Here is a 23,666-nt window from a genome sequence, read left to right on the forward strand (position 1 = left end):
GTGCGCTTAAACCTCTTTCTTTATCCGTCTATATTTTTGAAACTTTTGATGTCTGATCCATACTGAGATGACGCTGGGTCCTCAATCTCTACTTCCCTTCTCTTTTTTTCCTTCCCCCCTTACCCAACCTCCGCCGCCTTGCTCAGACCCTTATCATTGCGTGATATAGACGCAGATATAGACTCTCTTTAAATTAGGTATTTACCAAATTCTCCTCCTCAACTACCTCCTCCACAACTCGAGAATAGAGACTACTCGGGATTACGAGACAAGATTGACTAAACCCGCATCTGGTACTTCTAACACTTGTGCGGGCGCCCGACTCCAAACAGAGTTTTCCCGAGTTCGTGGACTTTAAAGAGTGGGGTGCTTAAGACGGGGAGAGGCTACGTGAAAAGAAGCGGGGTACCGCAGGATAGGCTAAATGGAGAAACTTGGAGAAAGGATCCCGTGGGCTTCGGGAGAAGGAAAGATGCTGTGGGGAGGAGGGGGAATTGTCGGGGGGAGGGGGGAATTGGAGAGAAGAGTCCATGAATTTCAGGAGGATGCTAGATGGAGAGATTAGGTGGTGAAGAGAGAGAGGGGAAGAAGGTAGGGGGAAGGCTACATGAAGGAGCTATAGGCGGGAGTGGGTGAACTTCAGGCGGGCGGGTGGGGAAGGTAGAGGCTGGCGCGCACCGCCCTCTAAGTGTAGGCAGCGGTCTACTTCCATCTGCGGGGTCGTCACCCAGACCGGCTTCCCCGTCTCCATCTCCTTCCTTCTGTCAGCCCCGGGCGGCAGAAGCTGGAGGAGGAGGCACTGTCGGCTATTTATAGAGAGGAGCAGCTCAGTCCCAGTTGGTGACAGCTGAATATTTTGACCAGATATGGCCGGGGCTCCCGCGCTGCAACCGGGAACCCTTGTACCCCCAGCGTCCCAGGAGCTCTAGGGGGAACCCCAGGGGAGAAAGGGCTGCAGAGAAGGGGAGAAGGGGGAAACGTCTTACCCGAGGAGCCGGCGGACAGGCTGGGTGGCTGCTGGCTGGGGATCGCTTTCCCAGGCGGCGGAGACGCAGCCGAGAGTGAACGTGTGCGGGAGAGACGTTTAGGGAGTTGCGGCTGCTGCTGGTGCCGCTACCGGTGCTGCTGCAGCTGCTGCCGCCGTCGGGTCCTAAAGAGCCCCTTACTTGGCCAGGGCAACCTCCCGTTGTTCCGCTGAAGGTAGTAGAGGGAGAGGAAAGGGGAGGAACTAGAGGGTGGGGGGCGGAGGAAGGGTGGTCTACAGATTTCAGCTGCAAACCCACTGCACGGAGCCACGGCTGCTACTACTACTGGATCGTTGTCCCGCCCTCTAAAGCTAGCAGCCTCCTCCTCCCTCTCCTCCCTCCACCCTCTTGCCTGTCTCCGAAAGGAGGAGTATAGGGGAAAGGGGGAATAGGTCCAACTCCTTGGACCTAACCCCGAATTTAGGATAGCTAAAATGCATTTGAATGTGTAATGCATTTCTCTTCTACCTATAGTGGCCGTACGTATGTACGTATATGTATGCATGTATGCCAGTTTTCCCGAATGTTTGAAGATTATAAAACTGCAGATAAGATGTTTCTGAGTAGCCCGCCCTGGGGAGGGATACCCGAGCCCATGAAATCAACACCAGAAATCGACCGAACAGCTAACCTGATTTGAAGGACAGGGTTTGAGAGAAGAGAGGCAGTAAGTTTTGGTAGGGAAAAGAGACTGACTCTAGAACTTGGGAAACATGGATTCTAATATAACATCTGTCCCTAAGTAAATGTGTGGCCCTCGGCAAGTCACTTTTGATATAATAGCTTATAATAACTAACATTTATATAGCGTTTTACTAGTATTATCTCATTTGAAATATCTGAAAACTGATCTGAACTTGGGTCTTCTTGATTTCAGATCCAGATTTCTGCTCAGTCACCAGATTCTCTGGGCCATAGTTTCTTTTTCTTTTTAAATAGCATTTTACTTTTTCGATATATGCAAAGACCGTTTTCAACATTTATCTTTGCAAAACCTTGTGTTCTAATTTTTTCACCCCCCCCTTCTCTTCTCCCTCTCCCCTTTCTCCCTCCTCCCCAAGACAGCAGCAATGCGATATAGGTTAAATATATTTCCAGACTTCATGTTGTGCAAGAAAAATCAAATCAAAAGGGGAAAAAACCACAAGGAAATAAAAAAGCAAACAATAACAAAGGTGAAAATTCTGTGCTTTGATCTATACTCAGTTTCCATAGTTCTCTCTCTCGATGCAGATGTCACTTTCCAACACAAGTCTATGGGAATTGCCTTAAATCATCTCATTGTTGAAAAAAGCAAGTCTATCAATTGATCATCATATAATCTTGTTACTGTGTACAATGTTTTCTTGGTTCTGCTCATGTCATTCAGTATCAGTTCATGTAAGTTTCCAGGCTATTCTGAAATCAACTTGTTCATCATTTCTCATAGAATAATAATATTCTATTCCATAACTTATTCAGTTATTCCCCAATTGATGAGCATCCACTCAATTTCCTATTTTTTTAGGACACAGTTTCTTTACAAATATAGCAAAGACATTGGAATATTAGATGATCTCCAAATTGGGAAAGGCCCTGGCTCTATCCAATGCTAGGATTCTAGCTGATGAGCTATTTGCCTCAGTTCCCCATATGTGGATATGGATACACTGGAGAAGGGTATGGCAAACCACTACAACATCTTTGCCAAGAAAACCTTTTGGACAATGTCCATGGAATCATGTAGAGTTGGATAAGAATGATCAATTGAACAACAATTAAAAACAAGGAAGGAACACGGGAAGTGCTCCTAGAGGATCTCAGTTGCAATCCTGGCTTTACAACTAACTAGATATCTGTGTGTGTTTGTCGTTTTTCCTTTGTGGACCAAAATTTCCTACTCCCCCTCCCTACCAGTCCTCCTTTTAAAAAGAAAAAAAAAAGAGATTGGAATAAATTACTAGGGAAGGTAATGTCTATGTTCTAATTTTATATGATTTGGGGAGTACGACAATAGTCTCTAATGCACCCCAAGAACTGTAAGTGAGCTCTGTGTATGTCCTACCTCATATAGGACATATCATACATAGAGCGAAGTGTTCGTACTGAAATGGAAGGGACCTTCAAGATCCAGTGTTTTAATTTTACAAATAGAGACCAAGTGACACAACCAAGTTCACAAAGTTCTTTAGTCCCAGATCTCAGTCAATAAGTACACTTTTATTTTCAATAGTCTCTTTAAAAAACTAAGAGTATTTCTTCACTTAAGTTATTTTCCAGATCACTTCTATATCATGCTTTATATACACTGGGGAATATCCTCCAGAAGTCTTTCCCACCATAATTCTGAAATGCCAGATTTGGATTTAGACTTATTTTGACCCAAACAGGTATCTCCAATACTTCTCCGCCATTTCCAAATCATGATGACTCAGTACTCCAACACCATCTCCATATCAGCTTCCTTTTGAGGTATTTTCCCCCATCAGAATATAAATTCCTTTTTCTGTCTGTCTTGCTTGCTATCTTACATGGTAAGCCTTTAAGGAATACTTTTTTTTATTCCTCCAAGTATTTTATATTTTCCCCAATTTTTTTCTTTTGATATTCTGATATTCAGTCATGTACATTATTATAAATAATGACTGGGTGCATTAAAAATTTAAGTTACACTTTAAATGAGACCTTACTACAGCAAGACAATCCTTTTATGCCTCTTTAATTGATACTTTTTATTCCTTCTCATGAAAGCTTTTCTGAACGTTTCTTCTCCTCTTACACTTTTCTTCATTCTCTCTTAGCTGAAGGCCTCTCTTACTTTACTGGGAAGATTGAAGCCTTTAGACAAGAGCTCCCTTTTCTATACATATCTTAATCTGAACTTTATCCTCTTCATTTCTCCAGTCTCTGACAATAAAGTAGCCCTTTTTTTTTTTTTTTTGCCAAGACCAGCCTCTCTCCATATACTCTTGATTCCATCTCTAAGATAGTGAGAAGCAGAAGTAAAATGGCACAGAGCATTCCAAATATGGGGGACAGCCCACATAAAGGCACAGAGATGAGAGATGGAAACATCCTATTTTAAGAACTGCAAGTAGGCTTATGTAGCTGAATTATAGTGTGCATGGAAGGGAGAAAAATGTAAGAAGCCTGGAAACACAGGAAGGGGGTGGGTTATGAAGAACTTTAAAAGTCAAGTTAGGGGAATAGGGTAGTTATTCAAGCTCATTGGTGAACAGAATAACATGGTCAGATCTATACATTAGAAAAGTCACCTTGGCAGCTGAGTAGAGGATGGATTGGAGTGGGCAGAGACTTAAGGCAGGGACATCAACCAGTAGACTCTTGCAATAGTCCAGGAGAGAAGTACTAAAGGCCTAAAGTGTATATAGAATTGCAGCTATATGAATAAAGAGAAGGGGCCATATTTAAGAGATTTTGTGAAGGTAAATGACAACTTCTAGCAATGGATTGGATGTGTTGCAATGAGTGAGAAGTTGAGAATGACACCAATATTGTAACACGGGATAAATAAAGGGTGATGATACCTTAGACAGTAACAGGGAAATTTGGGAGAGGATTTGAGAGGAAATTTTTTGGGGGAGTGCAAAACACATTAAATGCTTATTATGCAAAAAACACTAGGGATGCAAACAGAAAAGCAAGACAGTCATTGCTTTTAAAGAGTTCACCTTCTAATAGAAGACAATAAGTAAGGAAGGTTTCAATTACAAGTTAGATGGAAAGGTCCAGTGGTCCTTAGAGTACAACAGCAAAGCAAATGTAGATGCTTTTTCCCCCTTAATGTCAGTTCTACTAATAAAATTGTATCTGTTTCTGATATTGCACCATTAGTGGCCAAGGGATGATGTAAATTTCTATATTAATTCAAGAATGAGATCACATAAGAGTAAGAAAGTGATTTGAATCTTTAATTTATGAAGGCTGTGAGAAAATAAAATTTATATAACATTTTAAATAATATATTTTGGAATTTACCTTTTGATTATATTAGTCTCATTTTCAAATCCACAAACTTCTGAGTTGAGGCTTTAAGATGAAGCTGTACTACAACCAATACAAATTTTGCATTAGAATGGCTATATCTCTAATCTCTTATATATGAGTTCAAATCTAATTTTAGACACTAGACAAGTCACTTAATCCTGTTTGCCTCAATTTCCTCATCTGTAAAATGAGCTGGAAAAGGAAATGTCAAACCACTCCAGTAACTGCCAAAAAACCCTAAATGGGGTCATAAAAGTCGGACATACCTGAAAATTAGAATGCCATCTGAGCATTCCAGATTTTAACACTTTTCTGAGCCACAGCACTCACAGTAGCCAACTGATATTCTATTTCTCTCTTTCTGTCCCTCCCTCCCTCCCTCTCTCCTTTTTCTCTCTATTTCCCCTCTCCCCCTCTCCTCCCCTTTCTTCTTCTCTCCTCCCCTCCCTCTCTCCCTCTCCTCTCCCTCTATTTCTGTCTCTCTTCCTCCCTCTCTCTGTTTTCTCTCTCCCCTTTGTCTCTGTCTTTCTCTCCCTCTCTCTTCTTCCCTTTTTCTCTCTCCCTCCCTCCCTCCCATTCTCCCTCTCCTCACTTTCTGTCTTTCTTTCCTTCCCCTCCCCTTGTCTGTCACTGTCTCTGTGTCTCTCCTCTTCCTCCTCCTTCTCCTCCTCCTCTCTCTTCCTTTTCTTTCCCAAGGTACTTGGACTACAGGGCTTCATAATGTCAGTAAGAGCTTGCTTATTAATGCCTCTTCTGACAATCCTTTCAGACCAACAAAGGATCCTGTTTCTCCTCCTGTCTCTGAATAGATAGATGATCACAGTTAACTAGAGGGTGATAGTTCTAAATCTGTGAAAGTTTCCAGTTGTGGAAGATTACATCCCAAGTGGATTGTGTTTCTTTGCTGAGGATCCCTCCATTTCATTCTTTTCTTTGGCTCCATTCCTCTTTGAAAATCCACCTTGAAAATACTGTGAGTTCCTAACCTTCTGTCCTTTCTGTTAAACACTTAGATGTATGTATGTAACCTTGTAAACCTGCAGTTAGTACAACTGGAATTTTAGTGGGCTAAATGTCACAGTGACTGTTTTTACTTGTGTCAGGAAACAAAATTGAAACCAGAGGGGTGCAATCATTCTTGTTTAAGAAATAATAAAGCCTTAGTGGGACCAAGAGATCCCTGTAGTAGTTATCCCACTCTCTTATCTGATAGGTGAATTTTTGACATCTTGCCTAAAACCAGGTCTCTATGATTATAAGGCCATCACCTGTCACTGTCATCCCTATTACATCTGAACCTTGGACTCTCTTCTCCCGATAGACTCTGAGTTTTGATTGGTGAGTTTTTGCCTTTTGTCTTTCCTGGGAACCACTGGCCACCATTTCCAAGTTGTTTCCCACCTCCTTACTGCATTTCCTTTTATGAGTTGTCAATCTCTATTAGAAAATAAGTTCTTTAAGGGAGGGACAGGATTTATGTTTATATTTGTACAAACAGCATTTGGCACAATCCCTGGCTTAGAATAAGAACTTGATAAAGATTTAATTTTTTTCTTAGAGTTTTTTTTGTGTGTATTTGTTATTTTATAGTAGAATGCTCAACACAGATTATCATAACTGCCAAATAGTATCTGTGAAAATTAGTGCTTAAGTACAAATATACTGTAAGTACAAATGGGAGACATGGATTTCTTTTTAAATTAATACTTAAACACAAATTTATGGTCCTATAAGAGAACATTTAAACTAGATGGTCTAAGTTGATCTGCCTCCTAGGATCCATAGCATCTCTTATTTTCCCAAAACCCAATAGAATCAATATACTGACTCAGTTTTATTGTATGAATAATGGATCACAATAAATGAGTCCCTTTTTCTAAGAGCTTTTCCTGGCTTCTCTACAAACATGATCTGATCTGCATAAAGACAACAGGTTTTCTTTTTTTTTTTTTTTAATAATATTTTATTTTCTTCTAAACATAGTGCCATATCCACCATGCTGCTTAAGAAATATTGGATGAAAAGGAAAAAAAAATGAGAAGGAAAAAACCCAAGCAAACAAACAACAACAAAAAAGGTGAAAATATGCTTTGCTTAACACTCACTCCCCATAGTTCTCTCTCTCTGATTATGGATAGCTCTTTCTTTCATAAGTCTATTGGAATTATCTTGAATTACCTCATTGTTGAAAAGAGTCCAATTCATCACAGTTGATCATAACATCATCTTCTCATTGTTGTGTACAATGTTCCCTTAGTTCTGCTCACTTCACCTAGCATCAGTTCATGTGAGTCTTTCCAAGCTTTTCTGAATTCAGGCTCTCATCATTTCTTATGGAACAATGATATTCTATTACCTTCAGATAATTTATTCAACCATTTCCCAACTGTTGGGTATCCACTCAGTTCTCAGTTCTTTGCCACTACAAAGAGGACTGCTACCAACTTTTTGTATGTGGAGGTCCATCTTCCTATTTTATGACTTCTTTGGGATACAGACCCAGTAGAGACATTGCTGGACCAAAGGACATACACAGCTTGATAGCTCTTTGGGCATAGTTTCATATAGCTCTCCAGAATGGTTGAATCATTTCACAATTGCACCAACAATGCATCAGTTTTCCCACATCCCCTCTAACATTTATCATTATCTTTTCCTATCATTTTAGCCAATCTAAGAAATGTGAAGCGTTACCTCGGAGTACAACTAGAATTTCTTGAAAGTGAATGGACCAAAATTCTAAGTATGGTTAAGTGTTCAACATAAGTGTTCATTCACAGGTCCCATTATTAGTTAGGATTTAGTTAAATTACTCTCTTCAGCTCATCCTATTGAACAAACGTGACAACTTTACCCATGTCGTGCCTTTAAGAACACTGGACCATGCGCCTTAAAGAAAGCTTTCTGCTCTCACCTTTAGCAATCTTCCTCCAGCAGTCAGTTGCCCCAGGGTACATATCAGTTCCTTTGTGCCCAGACTGAATCATCATTTGCTGCCTTACTGTATCAAAGGGATAGGAGTCCACACCTGATACAGCAGTCAGTTTGAACCATCATCCAATTTATCTCAATATGAGTGTTCTTGAGATTTGGGAGCAAACCTTTTGCTGTATCGCAGATTCCAAAGTAGGCTGCTTTATAGATAATGATATCCTTTATTCATCACTCTCTATAGTGAACTAGTAAGGTTTAGCCCTCACAGAAACAGGGTTAGGCTTCCTTTTCTCACAGTATTTGATTACATTCCCCTTCTAGAATTCTGATGATGTGGGTGATGAAGACACCAGATGATGGTAGGTATCAAATGTTGGGGTTTGGTCATGTGAAGAATTCATAAGGGCCATTCTCTTTGCAAAAAGTAGATTTATTTAGAAGAATAGGTTTGCAGACAAGACGAAAGGATACAAGACACCGGGAATGGGAAATATGAAATAGAGTCGGGGAGAGCATATGAAAGAAATTCTTCAGTGGAACTCACAATTACCAGGAGAAAGGAAACACCCCTTGAAGTTGGGGCTTATCCTTAGTTGATAGGCTAACTTCTGAAAGGGACTTAACACCCTAAAAGAGTTAGTTTGCTGTAAGAGGTTGGGAAGCATAGTGGAATTAGGAGAGGTACCATGTGGCATGGGGGAAAGATAAGGGGAAAGACACCGCAGGACAGAGTGCCATGGTGGGCTCACCCTAAGAAGGGCAGAGGCTATGGGGTGATCCATAAGTGGATTTTATAGGGAAAGTGTAACCTCAGGGACATAACTGGGATTTCTGACAGGGCATGGTAAAGTGAGACTGCTTGAGACTCTACGGTGGGTCTCAGGGGTTTAACATAACTTGGATTTCAGACTGGATGACTTCCCCAGAAAGTGGGACCATGGAGCTAAAGTGATCTCTATCAGTGCCTTCTCCTTTCTTGCCTCAGAGATCAATTCTTTAGTTTCTATCTGTCCAACACACTTTTCAGGACCTCATCACTGAGGATGATTGTCTTGAAACTTAGGTTTTGGTCTTCTCAAAAGGAAGAAGTAGAAGAGTATACAATATTCAAAATACATAAAATATGGGACAGGTATTTCTAACATGAAAAATACTTAATCCAAAACACTTGTTTGTCCTTTGTTCTTGAAGAGGACCATGACATCAGGGAGGTGATACCATGACATGCAAATTAATTGGATTTAAGTGAGGGAGGGCTATGAAAGATCACCTGCCTCACTTTCCCCTCCAGAGCCAGTGGCAAGATCTAGATTAAGAGGACTGGAAATGATCTTCTTGTGCAATAAGGTAACTGTATAAATATTATACGTATATTGTATTTAACATATTTAACATATATGGGACTACCTGCTATCTAGAGGAGAGGGTAGAGGGAAGGAGGGGAAAAGTTAAAACAAGTTTTTGCAAGGGTCAATGCTGAAAAATTATCCATGCATATGTTTTGTATATAAAAAAAATCATTAAAAAAAAAAAAGAGAGAGAGGATTGGAGATGGCCCTGGATGAAATGGGAGGCCTTGACCTTTGTTAAGTTAAAGTCTTCAACTGGTTTCCCTTTGATTTTCACCACACTCATTCAGTGATTAAGGCTAGGGAGCAGTTTAAAAAAAATCCAATAAACAAGTGAATGAGGAGGGAAAGACCCTCAGAGTTTGTAGCGAAAACAGAAATGACTGCCACCTACATTCAATTTGAGTCAATCAGGACCCAAATGATGACCAAATGGGGCTTGGCCTAGGACCTATTAGTGACCAATTATAATCAGATTGGTTTTTATTTAAAGCCTGGTCCTTAAGAGAGAAATCTAACTAGTAAATCCCAGGATATCTTGGGTGGGTAAAAAGGAAGGAAAAAAAGGAAGAGGAAAGGAACACTAAGAGGAAAAAAGGAATACTAATAAGAGGAACAAAAAACACTAATATAAACACAAAAGTGGTAGGACTTATGAGGGCCTGAATGACATATTGGACACAGAGAAACTAAAAAATTGATCTCTGAGGCAAAAAGGGTGAAGGCACTGATAGAGATCACTTTAACTCCATGGTCCCACTTTCTGAGGACGTCATCCAGTCTGAAATCCAAATTATATTAAAACCCCTGAGACCCACCCTTATAGGAGTGTCAAGCAGTCTCACCTTGCCATGCCCTGTCAGAAATCCCAGTCATGTCCCTGAGGTTTCATTTCCCTATAAAATCTACTTATGGGCCATCCCATGGCCTCTGCCCTTCTTTGGGTGAGCCCACCATGGCACTCTGTCCTGTGTTGTCTTTTTCTGACCTTTCCCCCATGCCACGTATCTCTCTTAATTCCACTATGCTTCTTAATCCCTTATAGCAAATTAACTCTTTTTGTCAAGTCCCTTTCAGGAGTTATCTCATGGGGTATTTCTCCTGGGTAACTGAGTTCCACTGAGAAACTTGCTTTTCATAGGCTATCTCACACTATTTCATATTTACCATTTCTGGTGTCTATTATATCCCTTCATTTTGTCCATAATCTCTTCCCTAAATAAATCTACCTTTTGCCAAAAAGAAAGGCCATTGTGAATTTTTCACACCCCAACTTTTGGTTCCTACCATCATCTGGTGTCTACATCATCTGTATCAGGACTATTATTATACTCTGCTGCAAGGTTGAGCCTCATCAAAATATGAAGCATTTTATGAAATATTTGAGCAGGAATTTTACATTTCATTTTTTCCTCATAGTATATGTCTTCTGGCAAGTTGAGTTATGATTTGGGCTCATCTTTTAATTGATAGTCATTTGCTTCCTTGCTATATTCAGGGCTAACCAATTGGACCAGAACCACTGAGCCTTTTGAACTTACAAGGTAACCTTCAAGTTTAGATGGGCTCATGTGAGCATCACAACTTACTCACCTAAGATCAGGAAGGAACACACATAGAAGAGTCTGTCCCACTAAACCAGGATCAGGTTTACCTATGCAGAGCTTTAGTTGCTATAGGCTCATGGCCACAGGATAGTTAAACTGGGGAAATGGGACTATTGATTGATCCTTTACTCCTATCCTCAAAAAATATAATTTATACAGTCTTGATACAATCTACTGCTGGAAAGAGAGAAGAGTGGCAGAGGGGGAGTCACTGGTTAAAGATCTGAGTCATTAGCTTTTTCTAGCTCAGCTGTCAGTAAGAAATGGGTTTTTCCCTTGACAAAGTACCACGCTCACCTCACACTGAGTCATGCACACAAGTGGCCAGCTGCAACCAGGGGTTTCTTTATCTCCAAAATATTCCAGGGCTGAGCCATATATAGCCAGAATTGTATATGCTCTGTTCAACTCAGGATTACACTTGTTTCACCATGGGATCCTGGTCTAAAGACCCAAATTAATGCAATCTTGGTCTTATTGTAGAGTTTCTAGTAATATACTTATATCCTACCTGATTTGCTTAAGGTCAGAGACTATAATTACTTACTGTCCTAAGTTAGCTTAAGGCCTCATGCAAAGCTGCCTTAATGGGAACTTAAGATTCTACTTGAAAGGAACAGATCTGGGTAACCTTACAAGAAAAGAGATGTGGAGAATGAGTCAAGGGAAAATCACAATGAAGAGAAATTAGTCTCATACCGAGTAGTGAGAAGAACACCTAATGCCAGATTGCCAGTAGTGCTGTAAGATTAGAGCCCATAATCTGACATCCTTTTCTCCTTTTATTGTACATTCTTCCCTGCTCACCTGTTTTCCCCATTGGTTGTCTTATTGGTTTGGTGACCATGAATATATATTTTTCAGATTTTCTGGATCAGTACTAATTTGAGATATACAATTCACAAATCAGTGGTTGGTGAGATGATACAGTGGCTAAAATACCAGTTAAGAGTCAGGGAGCCTCCTCTTCCTGAGTTCAAATGTGGCCGCAGACACTTATTGTGTCTTTGGGTAAGTCACTTAACTGTTTGCCTCAGTTTCACCATCTGTAAAATGAGCTGGAGAAGGAAATGGCAAACCATGCCAGAATCTTTGCCAAGAAATCCTAATTGGTGTCACAGAGTCAAACCCAAGTGAAGAACAAATTAAATCTCGCTTCCACCTGAGGTTTTAAAAACTAACAAAAAACTTAAACTCTTATGCCATATGCTGCTTTTTAAAGTTTTCCCTTCATCCATTTATAGTTCCTTAAACTAATCTTCATGTAGCATAGTTTTAAGTTCTTTCACTGTCCTGGTTATTCTTTCCACTTTCCACCTGTCTACGGTCTGCCTGAAAGGAGTTGCCCATGAATCCTGAAAGTCCTCACACTCAGATTCTAATTTTAGCTGCTGTCAATCACCAACAGGGGACTCTAGATGAAACAAGATTACTGTCTCCTGCTCAACTCCACAACTAGCAGTGTACCTTTCTTGCTTGAGAAAATGTGACTCATAGAGAACCATCATTTCCACTGAACTTAAAGATGGGATATTAGAGAGGAACCATTTAGGGAGCAGTGAAGGAACAACTTTCACAAGGAAACCAAGCCTTGAATCCATATTCCTTGTAGCTTAATATGTAAGTAGGCTTTAATTTTAAGAGGATGGGTTACATATTTGAATAAAGGCAGGATGTATCTTGATATTTCTTGCAATAACATTAGAAATCCCAATAATGGTTTATTTTTATTACCAAAGGCGACAAAAACATTTTTAAAATTATTTATTTATTTTTAGCAATGAGACATCTCTTACTTTTTCAGATTATAATAATGTATTTTTGCCAAAATTTGTAAGAAAACAACCACCCAAATCAGTAAAGTGCTTTATTCAATTAAAACCAGTCATAAATTCAGACTATTTTCTTAGACACAATTTTAGCCATTAACAATTTTAAATGTTATAAAATGTGAACAAAAAAAAATCTCAATAGACTGTGCTAGGTTAGCATAAAAAATTAAAAATCTTGGGCTGAGGAGTTAATTTTTATTTCCCTATTTATTCCTAGATATCTCTAGAGTAGGGGTTTAACTTTTGTGTGTCATGGATCCCTTTAACAGAATGTTTTTAAATGAACAAAATAAAATGTACATGATTACCAAAAAAACCAAAATATGATGAAATAAAGATGTAATTCTTCCCTTTCCAAGATTCATGGGTCCCTTAAAATGTCATCTGCAAGCCCTTTAGAAGTATGTTGACCTCAGATTCAAACCCCTGTGCCAAGAGGTTATTCTATACCATCTGAAATTATAATAGCAACAAAATATCCAATGGACCCCTTTTTTTTTGTGTGAGGTCTCATGCCTTCACTTCATAACTTCTAGTTCTTAAAGCTTCTTTTCCTAATATCTCATTACTTACTTTGCAAAGAAATCCAAGTCCCGCTCCCTTATAGATTATCACGTTCACTCCAACCAATCATCCTTACATTTAACTTTTAATCTCAGTGATATTAAGACCCTTCTCCTTCCCAAAGCCAACTCTGAAATCTTCATCCCTTCTCTAGGATCTTGCTTTCTCAAATATCCATTCCTTAGTAATTCAATCTCTACCTCTTCATAATCCACTACCTATTTTTAAACATTAAGTCTCTCCATTTTCCCATCTTCCTAATAGAAACTTGTTCCTCTTGACCTTGGTATTTCTCCTATCTACAATCTCAATTCTCTCCTTCCTTTTACTGTCTAATCCATAAAAACGCATGATCTGGACCTACTGCTTCCTTTTCCTAGACTCCTATCTTTTTGCTATCCTGTGAAGAACAGGGCACAGTGGATAAAAGGTCAGCCTCTGCAGCAGGAAAGATCTGTACTCAATTGCTTTCTGTGTGATCCTGGACAAGTTTTATTCTAGGCACCTCTCTATTAAGCTGAAGAAGAGTTGCCAAACCACAGGAATGAAAGGAGTTCTCTTATATCAAGAAATCTTTATAGTTAAAAAAAAAAATCCTTACTTTTCATGCCATCTTACTCAGAAGAACTGCCAACTTCTAGAAACTCTTTTCTCTAGGTACCCTGGCTTCTTTGGCAATCTGTGGGTCCACTACCTTCTTTTTCCTGGAATCCTAAATGCTTCCAATTTCCTCCCCAACTTATGAAGCCACATCCATGGCTTAAACTGTGGTTTTTTATTTGGAGAGTTTCAAAATCTCTATCTTTAGCCTTGACCTCTTGTCTTCTTTCTGAATTTCCATCGGTCTGTATAACATTTCTCCTAGGATTTCTTGCTATTAACTTGAATATAACACGTTTAAAACTAAACTCATTCTGCATCCAAACCAACTAGTTTCCATTCTCTCTTGGCTACACTGGCCTACTGCTAATTTGTAGAACATAACATTCCTCCTGTCTCTCAGTCTTTATATTGTCTGTATACCTCTTTTGAATTTCGCTCAGCCTCCTCAGCTCAACATCAGTTTTCCTGTTTTACTTCCAAGTCTCAAGTCAAATTCCATCTTGAGTAGGAGGCCATTCCTGGTCCTCCATCCCCAGTGGCTAGCCAACAGAGTAACTTATCTTGAACATAACTATTAACAAATAGTTTTCCCCATTGGAATGTAAGCTCCCTAAGGACAGGGATTTGTCTTTCTATTTTTATCTAGAATAGTATCTGCCATCTATTTAGGGCTCAATAAATGCTGTTGGCTAACTTCTCCCTCTATATGCAAATTTTACCAAGTCTTGCCAATCCATTCACTAAGACATCTTTTTCTTTATATCAACTGCCATGACTCTAGTCCACATTCTCATTGCATCTAACAGGATTACATAGGTGAGCTGGCTTCCCCAGGCTCCATTCTCTTAACCCTGCAATCTTCCTTTGCACACTACCACCAAATTAATTTTTTTAAGGTTTTAATCTATAGTTTTTCTATTTAAGAATCTACAGTGGATTTTTGCTTTTAAATTCTTTTACTTGATTTCCAAGGACCTTTGTGATGTGATCCTTCACTAAGGAGCCAACCTCATCTCTCACTATTTCCCCAACATGATCTTTCCCTTTTCTATAGTCAAACTTTTGATTGTCCCATGTAAAATTCATGAATCTCCATTTCTATATTTTATTTATGCTGCTATCTTACCGAGAAGGAACTCTGGTAATGAAGTGTCCTAAGTTCAAATTAGAAGGCTTTTCTAAACCATATTTACACTAACTGCTAACACCCTAAATAACAACAAAAGGGACAAGATGGTTTTTGTCCTCCCTATAAAGAAATTTGAGGGCTTCCAGGTCTATCTAACTGATGATATAAATGATATGTTAATTCTTAAACTAAAATGGCAGGCAGATACTCAATTTTGCCTTCAGAAACATAGAAACTGAAACTGGCTTTCGTTTTTAGAGGTAATTCTATGGAAAGAAAAAAAAAGTTATCTAATACAGTAATACAATAAGACTAGTAAGGCTCACGTAATTTAATACATACTTAGTACTGGCAGAAGGAACATGTGTACTATGTGTACAGCATAATAATGTGAGATTGGATATGAAGATATTAGAGAAAGGGGAGGCAAATATTTTAAGATCATAAAACCTAAAAATAAACTCAAAATAGTCAACTTTGATGTTGATAAACAACACTTTATTTTTCCACCCCAACACTCTAAAACTATAGTAATAAACAAAGTGTAAGTCCTTTGAAAAGTCAACGTGGCTAAACAAAACTTCTATTAAATATATTTCATAGACCATAAGCATCATATTTTTTCAATCCCTTGCAGATATTCAGAGCCATGCAGCATAGTTGGACTCTTGGTGTTTAAAGCCCGCTTCATGTTGTTTTATTATTATTATTGCTAAAGAATATGAATTAGTTGTCAAGGTTTCAGCAACAGTGATTAATTAATTTTTGAAAGCTCCACAAGATATTCGGACATAAAGTCATGAATCCATATATCAGTATCTGGTAGTGATGTGTCCACCAAGTAGGCCACTATTTTTCGATCCCAAGGATTGGTACTTTCAACAACTGCCTGTACCAATGCCACCAAAGGCTTCTTCTCCACATGATTTCGAAACACTATTGAAGCTTCTTCTGACCACTGACTGCATCTTACTCCTAGTACAAAAATGCAAAGAATATGCTGTAAGAATAGACATCTATAATCAAATGTTACTTATATTTTATTCAAAGCAGTTTGAACAGTCAAATTTAAAATTCCTGAAACTAAAAAAGCAAGCAACAGGAAAAAAAAATTTTCCCCCCAATCTGGATTGAACTACTTTTATGATTCTATGTCTCTGAATAGTAATTACTTATTAAGAACTAAACACCAGAAATAACCCCCCCACAAAAAATGAATTTAAGTCCTCAAAAAATTTACATTCCGGAAGAACCCTCAGAGTGTAATGCTGTGGAATAAAGAACATATAATGATCACATCTCTTTGGTCAACATGATTTTAATGGAGAATTTCAAAAGAGAAGGGATAGGTCCATTTACCTCAAAAATAATTAAGATACAGTACTCCTTGAAATGTTCCTTAGTTAGAGTAAATGCAAGTATGTGCATGTGTGTGTATGTGTTAAGGCTTATCTTGGGCAAGCCATTCTCTTTGGGCCTCAGCTACAAAAATGAGGGGTTAGACTAGATAAATAATCTTTTAAGTCTCTTCCAATTCTGGGACTTAAAATCAATGAATGACATCAATAAGTTTTCTCTAATCCTAGATCTTTTTACAGTTTTTAATACAACTTTTCTAAATAAGTGGTACGGGACTATGAGTGAGGCAGTCTAAGTTACCCAGGCAGATTACTCAGGATTTAGGAAAAAAGCTGGGAAAGCTCTTAAAATTATCTATTTTACCCCTTTTCATTTTACAAATGAGGAAACTGAGGTCTATCAAATGATCTGCTGAAGTTCACATGGGCAGTAGATAGGAAAGTCACTAGTTCAAGTCAGGTTCCTTCCCAACTACAATTTGTATCTCTGTCTTCTCTCTGGGCCATGTTTTTCTCATTTCTAAAATGAACAGACTGAACTTAGATAATTTTAAAATTTTCTTTTCATTTGTTAAGATTCTATAATCCAAGATCTCTAGAACTCAGAAGGCAAGTGTTATGAGACCCAACTTTACAAAATCTTTAAAACTGAACTGAAACAGGGGCAGCTAGGTGGCGCAGTGGATAGAGCACCAGCCTTGAAAGTCAGGAGGACCTGAGTTCAAATGTGACCTCAGATACTTAACACTTCCTAGCTGTGTGACCCTGGACAAGTCACTTAACCTCAATTACCTTAGGAGAGGGGGGAAACTGAACTGAAATTTAATAATAAAATTTCATTTTCTAAGCTTGCACAAGTTTGATGTTAAAGTCTATAATAAAAGTTAGTATGTTAGTTACATATTTTGTTGGACTTGTAATATGCAAAGAAAAGAATAAAGGATCATAGAACCATATAGTGCTGCAATGGATGCCCAAGGTTAGAAAGCCATTGTTAAAGAGGGGTAGAACTTGAGTTCTTTTAAGTCTACAATCCATGGTGTTCTTTTCCTAGTATCAAAATTTAGTTAAGTTAGTATAAGTTAAGTTAGATAAGGGTTAATAAAAAGTAATGGAATTTAGGCATGATATAATTTTATATGCCTTTTGTTTTTATATTATTCATTTCTGAAAATATTCCTATCTGTTGAACAAAGCATCCTTAGTCATAAAGACTTCCCAAAAAAAAAAAAAAAAGCACTAGTGTGGTAAAATCAAATATACTTCTGCATCTAACAGTGAATTTGTGATTGGCAGTGATAGAAAGTCTCAATTCTTCACTGGGGACATGTTTGGTCATTTTATAAATATATAATGTTTAGTTTAGTTTTATTTTGTTCTTATCACTTCCATTGTTTGTCATCGTGTATTTTATTTTCTTGATCCTCTTTATTTTCTATCCATTTATAACATTGGCTGAATGGACGATTAAAGTCATGATTTTTTAGAGCACAAGAATGTTCCATTTTCCCAGTTGACAGATCTTTGTTTTTAGTTCTTTGCCCTCCCCCAAACCACAATTACTATTCTGATGTATGTCAGAACTCCAGAGGGTCCATGTATAGCAGAGATACAGACATCAAGAAAAGAGCATGTCCTAAGGCTGGTTCCAGTTTTACAATTTACCTGCAAGTTGAGCTGTGATGGCCTGAAAGGGCAGCTTCCGGAACACATCCACTAGAGGCTGTACTTTCCTGATGCTCACTAATTCATGTTTACCATAATCCAACTCATAAACAGAAACCAGTCCATTGGTCAGAATTCCTTTCAAAAGTACTCTGTGCCACCTAAAAACATTTAATGAGTTAAAGAGAAAAACGATTTAAATAAATATTGATTTTATGATTAAATACCATTTTATGAAGAAATTTATAAAATTAATGTGGGTTGTTGCTTCTCAAAAGCTAAGATCAAAGGACAAAATAATATAGATGGGACACATTTTTTGAAGCCATTACCATTTCTTGGTCCACAGACTATCATTAACATAATAGCTCAAAATTAGAATAAATATGGCAATAAGGTTAAGACATTAAGACAATTTAAAAATTCCAAATTTAATGCCAAATACAATGAGCATTTCCATATACACAGAAAACAGAGAAAGAGAATTGTACAGGAGAGTATACATTTCTATAATTTACTGCTTGTTTTTCTTTCTAAGTATATAACAAATTCAAAGTGTAACTTTCAAAGTTGTTCTGCTTAAGACAGCACAATTAAGAATGACAAAAAGTGAAAAAAAGATTAGTTTGAAGTTAAGCACAAGAAAAAAACCAATGCCAGTTTTTTTCTTTCCAGATGATCCCCCAAAATGAGACTTCTTGATCAGTTCTAAACTTGCACAACTAGAACATATTTTGTTGAGCTATTAATATGCAAAGAAGAGGGGAAAGGATCTTAGAACCATAAAATGCTGGACTGGATATCAGAGGTATTCCAATTCAGTCCTTTTTTTTGCATATTGAGAGAAACCAAGTGCCTAGCCTAAGGCTAGAAAGATAGCATCAGGGACAGAGTTTGAATCCAGGTTTAAGTCTAGAGGTGGTGGTGATTCTTTCACAATTTAGGGTTCCAAAATTTAGAGCTGGCAGAGAGTTTGGAGGGCATTGAATTGCATATGATACAGCAATAGCAATGAAGGCCCAAAGACAGGAAGCAGCTTGATTTGTACAGGAGATGGAAATGGATGAAAGGCAGCTGTGATTTATGTGAAGTAACCTTTAACTACTGGAAAGATGCAACTATCCTTCAAACAACCCCCCTTAAATGTAGCAACCAGAAAGTGAGTTGGAAATAGTAGTTGCTAATATAAATACAGGAACTGAAAAGGTAAGGCTTCAAGAGAAGAGTGGAGAAATGGAGCTATCTGATATCTCTTGACATCTACTAGGTGTGTGTGTGTGTGTGTGTGTGTGTGTGTGAGAGATCCTGGACAAATCACAACCTCTCAATATTCTCAGTAAGAAGACAAGTTGCAGAAAAGATGGTCATCTACAATGATAGAGTTTCCTCATTTAAGAGTTCACTATGTCAATAAAACTTAGTTCTAGTTTCTATCTCTTCTATGAAGAGGGTGACTTAATTCAGATGACTGTTTCTAGGTGTGCAAGTGGCCAAACAGATTATATATCTACTTCAGAGTGACAAAAATATATTTTTTTAAAGTGGCATTTTGATGTAATCAAAAGCATGGTGCTATAATAACTAGTGAATATGAAATATACAACAAAATATGGACATAACAATACAAAATCAATGGGACCAGAACTATATGTACATTGATTATGATCATGGAGGGGAAAAAAGAAAATTAGGATAAACAAGTAGAACTTGGTATAGGTCTGAAAGGCAACAGAAAACAAAAATGTTTCTTTTTTGATTTGTTTGGCTTTTTCTTGTTGGACCCATTCATTAGTAAGATACTGAGATGCCCATAGGATTTGAAGTCAGAGGTGCCAGGTTCAAATGCTGCCTCAATGGCAAGTGTCACTTAACTTTTTGGGTATTGGGCTTCCTCTTCTGTTAATGAAGGGGTCAGATTAAATGATCTCTAAGTTCACCACAGTTCTAAATTTGTAAGTTTATATTTATTTGATTGCTTTTATTGATAACTTAAGTTTATAATTTAAAACACTGAATATTAAGGAAACAGAAAAGATCAATTCGAAAATATATTCACTGTATTTTAGTTTTGAATTCATTTCTCAAGGATAATGGTGTAAGTAAAAGTTCTTGCCTTGATAGATTATGGATAGATTCTAGAAGTTTGACATTTTACACTTTCTAACCAAGTATGAAGAATACTCAACATATGAGCTCAAATAGAAAAGTCATTTATAACTGACATTTACTCATCCTATATTTGTATGGTTCAGTTCAGTATCAGTCAAGAGTTTCATTGTGCAATGTATTTACTTTTTGAAAATTATCTTCCAAGTTTTTTCTTTCATATCTTAATCTTGATCCAAAGATGTATGAATAAAAAGTTGCATTTGATTAAATTAAAATATAAATTCTAGCCACTATTCTGCCAGGACTTCTAATTGACCTTCCCAACTTAAGTTTCTTCCTATTCTTATTTTATCTCCACACACTTGCCAAAGTGGTTTTCCTAAATCACAGATCTGGCCATGTCATCCCCACCCTGCTTTAAAAAAACAAAAACAAAAACAAACAAAAAAAAAAACCTCTAGTAGGTCCTTATTATCTCTAGAATCAAACATCAAATCATTTATGTGGCATTTAAAGATCTTTACAACCTTCCCCCTTCCTATCTTTCTAGTCTTACACATTACTCTAATCCATCCATGTATTTCTTGATTTTTTTCTAATTGGAAATGGAGCCCCCTCAAACAAAACTTCTCCCACACATGTTAAAGTCACATAAGATAGCATGAAAAAAGAGGGAGACATTTATTTGATGGTGAATATCAAGTGAAGAATAAAACTGTGAGACACAGACTCACTTAAGTTATTCACTAATATCATGGAAGATGTTTTACAGAATCCACACAGAAGATGGTTTCTCTACTAATGACAAAGTTTTGAAATGTCCCTATCGACAATTGAATTATGTTGTTTTATAGACTGGCAAACCCTGAAATTAATCAGTCTCCTTTTCCATTTAAAATCCTTAAAAAAAAAAAAAAAAGTAATTCCATTTTTTCCCCAAAGTAACTCCATTGGGGCAGAAAACTTTTGGCACTGACTTCTCTAAAAGCCAGGACAAACATCATGTGTAAAGATACCCTACTACTGCCGCATCTCCCAAACACTTACTTGTTTTCTACTTTTGCAGCATACACTTTGTCTTTTTCCACTGTTACAGGTCGCTCTTCAGACACACTATAATACAGAATCATTTCTTCCATCAGAACTTCCAGTTTATGTAACTCTTGCCAAGGCTGGATAACAAAATGACCAGGATGGCAGGCCACTGGCACATAGACATCCATGTGTTCTCCTGGCTTCGACAAAGGTATTGGAGGGGGAAGCTCCATAATAGAAAGGGTGGTGGCATGTTCTATTAAAGACCTTGGAATGGTATCGATGAAGTTTTTCTTGACACTTTCAAGAGTGGTTCTCGGTAGAGTGACACTGTCACTTTTGTTGTTAGAAGGATTAACTTCACAAGGTGCAGCACTCAAAAACACATCTTTCTGATGCTTCCATAAATCCGCATTTGTAATCTGCCGATTAATGCTGCGATGAGGATCTGGGAAATTTTTAGGAGTAAATAGATAAATATGTGCGATTCCTTTGGGTTCATCCAATTTCATAACCTTTTAGAAAAGAAATAAAATGATTAAACAAAATCTAAATTTATCAAAAAAAAGGTAAAATTATTTACAGAATCAACATCGTGAAGATGATCTAGTATTTCATTGTTAATTGTGCAAATTTAAGACATAACACATTTTCTATTATATTTTTATATCAAGATAACTTTAGGGTCCTGACTTACCATACTTAAAAACCCATGGAGAGTATGATGTTATGAATTACATTTTGCTTAAACTTACTTTCTTACTTTCATTTATGAAGGTTACATGCTTTGGGAAATAGGAATTGTAGGTCTATGAAAAAATTTCAATGTTATTAACATTTTCCCCTTTGAAATAGTAAATTATGTATGCATTTTAATAATATTTACAATATGACACAATTGTAAACATGTTATTTGAGGTATGAAAATACCAAGTAGTTCTTGTAGTTATAGCTGAAATATCCTCAGACTGGGATAGGAATAAATACACAATAAACAATTTTTGGATCCAAATGACAAAATATTCTGGTGAACTAGTAGGTGACTCAAGTGCCCCTTTCTTTAGCCTCTGTGCCAGCTGGGAGGCTCTGGATGGCCTAACAAGAAATAAAGAGTACATTTCTGATTTCTGCTAGAAAAGCCCTCAACTATATTTCTAGAATTGGGGTATGTGCAAGAAATGGGAGTTTTGCAGCACAGAGAAGTCCTAGTGTGGGAATTTTACACCTGTATAAATTGCAACTGTCTAAATGAACAGATTCATAAGTTCATAAATTTAGAGCTGGAAGGAGAAGCTCAGAGATCAATTAGTCTGACCTCTTAATTTTACAGAGAAGTCGTACAGGTAAGTAGTCAGAATTTGAACCCAGTTTCAGAGATTTTACAATCAGTGGTTTTTGTTTTTTAATATGGAATTGATGATTTAGCAATATAAGTCCTGGCAGAATTGCTTGAGACACACAGATGGTTTGTCCTGCATCACAAAGCTAATAATTATCAGATTTAATGGGAAAATCACTCATGTGGTTACAATGGGAAAAAAAAAAAAAAAAAGATCTGGAGCCCCATGAGCAAAATTCAAATTTCTTATTCTCTATTTGCTACATGTAGGTGACTTTGGGTCACTTATTTAATGCTTTTCTAAGACCTTAGAAAATCTTTATCTGTCAAGTCCCTTCCAGTTCTAACTCTGTAAGCCTATGATAAGAACCCAGATTTCCACATTCCGAGCTCAGTACAAAGACTGGGAAAGACAAGAAGAGATGAGGTTAAATTAACTTTAAATTGCAAAGTAGTTTATATTTGAAGTTGGGGGTAATAAGGAGTCACTAGAATTTGCTGAGCAAAGTGGAGGGGAATTGGTGTGACATATAAGACTTATGCTTCAGAAAACCACAATAGCAAGTCTGCAGAGGATGAATTGGTATGGAGAGAGACTTGAGGAGTTCAGTTAGAAGGCTATGGTGATAGACTAACTGAGGATTGATCAAATCTTGAAAAAGAGTGGTAGCTTCTGTGAATGTGGAAAAACTGGAGGGGAAAGATTTTGCTGAGAAAAAAATTACAAAGTTTGGATTAGAATATGGATTGAGTTAAAGAGAAGAATCTGGGATGATAAAAGGATTGAGAACTTGAATATCTAGAAAGATAGTAGTCTTAATATAATATAATAGGAAAGTTTAGTATACATTAGAATATTCAATTGTTCATAAGTATTTTAAAATGTACTTATGGCCTTCTAAATTTTAATCTATTTTTCTTTACCTAACATAAGATAAGTTAAGGTATTACATGCTGTCAGATGTCAGTGTCTCTTTTCAAATCTTTCCCTATGCCAGTATCTTGTATATGGTGGGTGTCAGTCAATAAGCATTTATTCATCAATCACTGTGCTAAAAACTAAGGTTTCAAAGTTCTACGGAGTTCAGAGAAAGGGAAAAAATCAATATGGAATGTACTTAGTAGGAGGA

The 23,666-nt window shown here is 37.5% G+C and overlaps 2 protein-coding genes across 5 annotated transcripts in view; both read right to left on the reverse strand.

Moving 5' to 3' along the window:
* Nucleotides 1-1,318, reverse strand: part of TMOD1 (tropomodulin 1) — a 116,656-nt gene extending 115,338 nt beyond the window's left edge. The window contains exon 1 of the mRNA XM_051995685.1: nt 987-1,318. The gene's annotated coding sequence lies outside the window, so the exon portion shown is untranslated. The remainder of the gene's footprint in view (nt 1-986) is intronic.
* An 11,333-nt stretch (nt 1,319-12,651) lies between these two features.
* Nucleotides 12,652-23,666, reverse strand: part of TDRD7 (tudor domain containing 7) — a 102,445-nt gene continuing 91,430 nt past the window's right edge. For all 4 annotated transcript variants that reach the window (XM_051995719.1, XM_051995713.1, XM_051995728.1 and 1 more), the window contains 3 exons: nt 21,210-21,712; nt 18,054-18,214; nt 12,652-16,005 (listed from right to left, as the gene is read on the reverse strand). In XM_051995719.1, the coding sequence (XP_051851679.1) occupies nt 15,785-16,005; nt 18,054-18,214; nt 21,210-21,712 (885 nt within the window). In that variant the 3' untranslated portion in view covers nt 12,652-15,784. The remainder of the gene's footprint in view (nt 16,006-18,053; nt 18,215-21,209; nt 21,713-23,666) is intronic.

The sequence above is a fragment of the Antechinus flavipes genome, chromosome 1 (assembly GCF_016432865.1).
Source record: "Antechinus flavipes isolate AdamAnt ecotype Samford, QLD, Australia chromosome 1, AdamAnt_v2, whole genome shotgun sequence".
Taxonomy (NCBI): Eukaryota; Metazoa; Chordata; class Mammalia; order Dasyuromorphia; family Dasyuridae; genus Antechinus; species Antechinus flavipes.